This window comes from Onychomys torridus, unplaced genomic scaffold (genome assembly GCF_903995425.1).
Source record: "Onychomys torridus unplaced genomic scaffold, mOncTor1.1, whole genome shotgun sequence".
Lineage (NCBI taxonomy): Eukaryota > Metazoa > Chordata > Mammalia > Rodentia > Cricetidae > Onychomys > Onychomys torridus.
The window spans coordinates 1-7,529 of record NW_023412014.1 but is presented as its reverse complement, the minus strand read 5'-3'; the positions used below and the strand labels follow the sequence as shown (position 1 = coordinate 7,529).

The 7,529-nt window shown below is 38.6% G+C and overlaps 1 gene segment (V, D, J or C); it reads left to right on the top strand.

Annotated features, from left to right (window-relative positions):
* Positions 1-4,469: 4,469 nt before the first annotated feature.
* On the top strand, positions 4,470-4,968 carry LOC118575454. The segment is given in 2 exon segments: positions 4,470-4,524; positions 4,646-4,968. Coding segments are annotated over 2 exon segments (378 nt in total).
* The last annotated feature ends 2,561 nt before the right edge of the window (positions 4,969-7,529 follow it).

Here is a 7,529-nt window from a genome sequence, read left to right as displayed (position 1 = left end):
ATCCAGTCACATAACTTTTGTCCAACAGTTTGTGCTGCCAGCGGGATGTGCTGGAGTAAGGGTGACACAGATTTTGGGAGTGGCCAATCAATGACTGGTTCAGCCTGAGACCCATGGCACAAGAGTGAGCCCACTCCTGACACTGCCTTGTGCACCAGGACCCACCGGCTAAATGGCCCAGAGACCTAGGATAGAATCAAACACAAATGGAGAAAAAGTATCAATGTAATGATGCTTAAGGATATTCTTCTATACTCATAGAGTGGTGCTTAGCGCAATAGTCATCAAAGAGTCTTCATCCAGGATCTGATGGAAACAGATGCAGAGATCCACCATCAAACATTAGGGCAAGCTTGGGGATTCCTGTTGAAGAGAGAAAGGAATTATTGTAATAGCCAGAGGGGTCAAGGACATCAAAAGAAACCCCACAGAATCAATTAGCCTGTGCTCAGAGGAACTCACAGAGGCTGAACCACCTACCAGGGAGCCTGCATGGGACTGATCTAGACTCTCTGCATATTTGTGACAGCTGTATAGTTATGTCTTTTTGTGGAACTCTTAACAGTGTGAGCAGAGGCTGTTTCTGACTCTTGCTGGCTTTTGAGACCTCATTCCTCATACTGGGTTACCTTTCCCAGCCTTGATGCAAGGAAAGGTGTTTAGTTTTACTACAACTCCATATGCCATGTTTTGTCAACATCCATGGGAGGCATCACTTTTCTGAATATAAATGGAGGAGGCATGGAAGGGGGTGGCAGAAGATATGAGGTGGTTGAGGGAAAGGAGGGAGGGGAACTGTGCTTGGAGTGTTAAAATTAATAAAAAAAACACATAAAAATAGATTGTATGACTTATAAGGTCTTCCACAATACAACAATGTAAGAATAAGATTAATTTTCATAAAATAAAAACAAAAAAACAAACAGTGAACCACACAAGAAAAAGCCGTCAGCTACCCAGCTCCTTGTTTTCTTGAGTCCCATAAAAGAAAACTCGAAAACAGAACTTGTCCCTTTAGGATCCCTTGTCCTTCTATCTCTGCCCTCTGTCTGTCTTTACAATGTCACTTCCTTCTAATATTTATTGTCATTTTGCTTTTAGTCAAGTTTCCTTGCTACTTTGCAAATCACATTAGTACATGTTTAATCAAACACTTAAAATCCTGCAACATTCATCCAGACGTTGACCATCACTAACAAAATGTCTCTGGGATGTTTCAGCTGACTTGTGGAAGCATTCTTCTTCTATTAAGGATGTCTTGAAGTATGACCATTGCATATTCTGGGGGCTGTCATGTGAGCAAGAGAAGTGTGTTGTAAGATTCTTAGACCTCAGAGAAGCACAGTTATGATAGGAATATGTCAGCATCAATACAGGGAAAGAGGAATTCTGGTATAACACACACTCTTAATCCAGTCTTAAGGCTGGTGCATGCTATCCTCAACAGATTCATGGGAGTGGGACTTTGAAGAAATTGAAACATGGTAGGTGTTTTTCTAGCCCATAGGATTGAAGACCAGAATCCCAGAAAATAAGCATGATCACATCTAGGCTGCAACACCAGTTTCTGTCCTCCAATTGATAAAATATGGAAGACTCCAGAATCTGCTGGGTCTTTTACAAGGGTTTGGAAATCCAGACTGGCACTTTTCCCCTGAAAATAAAGAAGGCTAGTACATACAAAGCAATGACATAGATGTGAGATAATTCATGATCAAGTGTTTCTTCAAATTGAGATTCCAATATATTATTAAAATATCTGAACTCACTTGTTAGAGACCGAGGCTTTGTCTCTGCATATGCAGAGAAGCTGTTAACATGGTTAGGATTACTTGCCAGTCACTGAATAAAAACTAAAAATGTCACATTTATAGTGAATAGCATGGTCATGTAATGAGAGGTAATGTTTTTAGTTAAAGTGATTATGCCAGGTAGTAATTGTTGATGATTTGTGCTCATCAGTTGTGAGAAATAGTAGCAGAAGGCTTCAAAATAGCCCAAGATCAGAATTACTAACATGGGGAAAATGTGTTCCATTTAGTCTCTGTTATGAAGGTATACTTTCAAATGATAGTGGAGCTGTGAGTGACACATTTTGAGAGTGCATGGCATTATCTCTGTTCAAGCAGTACATTTCTTCAACTTCTGGAATGATTAAAGCTTTCAAATGTATTTTGAGTTCACTAAAATGCTACAGATGAACTGTCTTCTTTATTTCAGTAAGATAAGCTATTCTAAACTTAAGAGTACATTGCACTTAGAACACAAAATTTTTCCTACTCAGAATTTTGGTAGAGTGAGTTTACAGTTGAGTAGCCTTGTGGTCTTTTGTACTTCCCCTGAAAATAATATTCTTCTTCATTTATTATTAACAATTAAGTATTGTATCAAATTGTGCTATTTCCTCTACAAATTTAGAAAATAATCTCAAAAATGTCTTTAGTAGTGTAGGATCCTTATGGAAGAATATGCATCCTCTGGAGAAAAATATGGATTATCCTGGTCTAGTTAGGGATATTTGGGGCATAAACCTGTGCTGAGTTACTGAGATAGACAATTCTGTATCTGCACCTAGATCTGATGATCTTCTGCTATTTGGCATGTGTCCAAAGCAAAATCCTATGCTACAAAGACATATTAATTGGTTGGTCACATAGTGGGTTAAGTGTAGGTTCCAGATAGGACAGGGCATGCACATGATTGCTCCTGCTCAGCTCCCAAACACTGCAGTGGGAATTTAAGTGTGACACTGTGACCAGTGTTGTCTGGTACACTGGGGAAGTCCTTGCTCACTGTGCTTAAATTGTGAAATTTTTATGTATCCAATCCCAGGTGACAGATGTGAAATCCAAAGAACCCAATCCCATCCTCTGTGTCTACATCTCTGGAACACACAGTCCCCATCATTTGCTAGGCAAGCCAGAATATTAGCAATGATTGGAACTATCCTAGCCAAAACTTGGTGAAGTGGTCAAACTCCTGATTTTCCATAATCCAGCCTGTAGTTGGGAGACTGAGACAGACTGCAGACAGGCTGTCCTGAATCAGTATGATGTCTCCAGTTACTGCTCAAGACTTAGTAGTGAAAATATGGTTTGTAATACATAGGAGAGACATATATTGAGTAGCAGTGGTTTCTGTTGTAGTATTCAAGTCTGTCATTACTCGTCAGTCCTTCCTGTTGAGGAATTTTGGGAACAGTATCAAATGAGAGAAAAGTGGCCAAGTATGGAGGATCCTAAACTGAGAAAAGAGTGCAACCCTTATAATTTTGTGGGTGTGAAGTACCTCCACCTTCAGATGAAGTGAGAAGTCCATGTAACACATGTTGTTGGGGTCAAAGTGCTATGGGTTTTGTTTCTGTACACTGTGAATATGTGTCACTCTGATTTTTTGGTAAACAAATCTGCCTTGGCCTATGGCAGGGCAGGATGGAGCCTGGTGGGATAATCCGAGGGAGAAAGTGAAAAGAGAAAGAAGTATAAGGGGCGATGCCAAACCACCAACCAAGGAACAACATGTAATGGGACACATGTAAAGCCACAGAACATGTGGTGATACATAGATTAATAGTTAAGAGTTAAGTTAAATTGTAAGAGCTAGTTAGCAAGAGGTCTTCCATATGCCATAAGTTCATAATTAGTATAAGCCTCTGAATGATTATTTTCTAAGTAGCTACAGAACCTCAGGGCCAGGCATGACAACACAGGAAAATTCCAGCTACAGTCAAAGTGTTCTATGTGCACATACTGTGTACTTCCTCTGTTTGTGCTGTAGTAAACATGGCTAAATCTGCTAAATTTTACCTTTTAATTCATTAAAATGGTTTTTGTAAATTATTCTTTTAATTAAAAAAATGATTACTCGAAACACACAAACACTTCTCAAGGAGAGTACATTTTTTTTTTTTTTTGGTTTGCATTTTTGAGATGGTGTTTCACTATATAGCTCTGGCTATTCTGGAACTCACTCCAGAGTAGGCTGGCCTTGATCTCAGAGATCCATTTGCCTTTTCCTCTCAAGTGCTGAGAATAAAATCATGCATGACTACTACCTAGCCATAGTATTTTTTTAACCCATAAGAATTATTTGAATTAGTTGAAGATTTAATAATCCCTTTTCTTTTGAATATTCCCTGACAGTCAGATATTTGTTTATATTACCACTAATACATTTTACAAATATATTATTTAAAATAGAGTTTAGGTATAGTACAAGGTTTCAAATAATCTCCAAAATGTCATCTATAATTTTAAAACTTTAAAAAACAAGTGAAGCCTTTGATGTGGTCTGATCTTCAGCATCTGAGGACACAGGACTTGTGCTCAGTTACTGAGATAAGCAAGTCTTGCAGCTGTGCCCACCTTAACTGGTTCCCAGTGATTTGCATGCACTCACTGAACAGCCTTGAGGACTTCTTCATATACCTGTCACAGCCTGTACAGTTGTCACTGCAGTCAGGACTCAGCATGGACATGAGGGCCCCTGCTCAGCTCCTCGGGCTCCTGCTGCTCTGGAATCTAGGTAAAAATGAGTATAATGAGAATTTTGCTGTTACACTGTGATTATTATTGACTGAAATTTGGGAGTTGTCTTTTCTTATTATGCTTAACTATATGGATATTTATTATCTCTCCACTCCTAGGTGCCAGATGTGACATCCAGATGACACAGTCTCCATCTTCCCTGTCTGCATCTCTGGGTGACAGAGTTACCATCACTTGCAGGGCCAGTCAGGGCATTAGCAATTATTTAAGCTGGTACCAGCAGAAACCAGGGAAAGCTCCTAAGCGCCTGATCTACTATGCATCCAACTTGGCAGATGGTGTCCCACTAAGGTTCAGTGGCAGTGGGTCTGGGGCAGATTATTCTCTCACCATCAGCAACCTGGAATCTGAAGACAGTGCAACTTATTACTGTCTACAGTATGATGAGTTCCCTCCCACAGTGATACAAGCCATAACATAAACCTCAGTGGAAGCAGAAGTGAGAGGCTGGGCTGCCCCAACTGTTACTCCTCATGAGTCACTCACTAGAACCATTTTTTTTTCATATTTTTCTCACAGAGAGGCATTAGGTTTTGTAAAACAAATGTGTTGTAGTTTTGAAGAATAAAGAGAGTTTAACTATCCTCTCTTTGCCATAACCATCTTTCTTTCTGTTCATCTCTTGTACTACAGCATACCAAAGTATTTTCTACATTAACCAAGGACACAGTCATTCCCTGTGAGGAGTCTGAGTTGTATCACCAGTTGAAACTCATACATAACAATGGAAGCTCCTGTGAACATTCCAGCACACATTATTTAAATATAGAAAATAAGTTTATAAGTGCCGGTGTTTATATGGTAGGGAATCCCAGATGTGATAGCAAGAATTTCCATCTAAAATCTGAGAGAGCTTAAACAGTGATTATAAGTGTAGCTAAGAGCACCTTCCTAGTTCATGTCGCTCATGGCAAGCCAATGTACAGTGAAGTGTCCCCTGGTTGTGGACCATTCTTTAGTGTGCTGGCTGGAGCTACAGCATGGCAGATTTGTGCCAAGTTACACAGAGGTTTCTCCAAGCCATGCAACACACTGTGTGGCAGATTTAGCTTTTGCTAGTACAGAAAAAAAAGAGGTTTCCAGGTTACCCGCTGCTGGATAGAGGCATGAACCCACTGCCTCCCAGAGTCAGCAGGGAGCATGGGTCCCAGAGCTGGAGATAAATTATTCCTGCCATGTTTGAAAGCTGAAATGGGTGGATTCAGCAGCCAAGGCTGCAGCTTCTGTTCTAGCCACACTGCAGTTTAGATAACAGATTCACAAAAAGACAGATTCAGATGAAATAAACCTCTAAATGGTTTACATTATGTGTAAAAATATAAGGAGGCTTGGAATAGAGAAGAAAATGAATATAAACAGTTCTATAAAAATAGTTTTAAAAAATAAAGTCTTTAAAGAGACAATAAAATTATAAAAAGGAAGCCACGTAAAGATGGGAATCACACAGAGAGTCTGGATTATATTGTCTTTGTGATTTTTTAACTGCAGAAAGACATTTGATTGTAAAAGCTGTTGAGTTAAGTGAATATATATTTTAAAGATATTCGGTGGCTGGGCAGTGGTGGCACACGCCTTTAATCCCAGCACTTGGGAGGCAGAGGCAGGCAGATCTCTGTGAGTTAGAGGCAAGCCTGGTCTACCAAGGGAGTTCCAGGAAAGGCACAAAGCTACACAGAGAAAGCCTGTCTCAAAAAACAAAAACAAAAGCAAAAAACCCAAAACAACAACAACAACAACAACAACAACAACAAACCCACAAAAAACAAAACCAAAAAAAAAAATAAGGATATTGGAACTTCAAAGTTTATGTCTAAGAATATGTTACTTCGGAAAAGAGGTTCTGTTTTTGTTTCCACAGAAGATGAAAACCTGTGGATTGCTTCCAGGCTAATATGGTTTGATCAAGGAAGACCTCCTTAGAGGTCCAGATGATCCAACATCCAAATAGCTTCAAGGCAACTGGCTCAAAAAATATAACATCATGGCCTATTCTAGTCAGGACCTGACCAAGAATCTTAATTCTTTCAGGATCCCCATTAGATTGCTAGCACCCTTATCCAACAGGAAGCAGTATGAAAAACTATGCCCAAATTCCTAATATATTGTTTATAAATGTTTATTTTTATTTAAAGCAGGTTGATTATAAATGCAATCTCTTTCTAAAGAAGAAAAGGGAATAGTACAGATATGATAGGATGAAAGGGTAGATTATTGAATCTACTTTTAAAGAGCAACAACTTGTTTGAAATGTCTTACATTGCTATGGATTTTAGTGTATTGATACAAATTTAGAGTCGATTTTGTTATAATATATATATATATATATATATATGCTTCTACTCTCATTTAAGATATTATGTTTATGTAACTCATTTAAATTGTAATGGATAATTAAGAAATACAGATTAATAATTAGTCTTTTATGATAGTCAAATTTATAGTCATGTTAAGTTTTCTAGGTATACATAGATATATTTCAATTAGATAGTTAATCTTCCAACACTTCAAAGACCTACAAAATACAGCATTGAAAATATTTTAAAAACTTAGAGTTTTCTGGACAATGATACACATCTGCTCCTGGAAGCACCAATTACTTCAAGTAAGATAATGGGCACTAAAGGCACTCCATATGGAGTTTATCTTCTTCTTGGCAAAAATAGCCATTTGGGCAAGAAACTGTTCTTGCTTGGACTGCTGACAATATTTTATATGAACTGGACATGCACAACCAACAGGAAGGTGATCACTGAATTTTGAAAGGCAAAATGGTTCTTCATGTTCCTGCTTTGCAGAGGAGACTGCCAAATATTCTACATGACACAAGAAAAAACTCTTGACCTATAGGCTGAAGATGGATGCCCCAATGTTGCAGAGGAACTTTGGATGACTGTCCAGGCAGGCAACTGTCTCTGTCACTTCCAGAATTTTGAAAGTTGCTTACAATGCTCTTCCTGTTTACTTAGGTAATATTGTATCCTT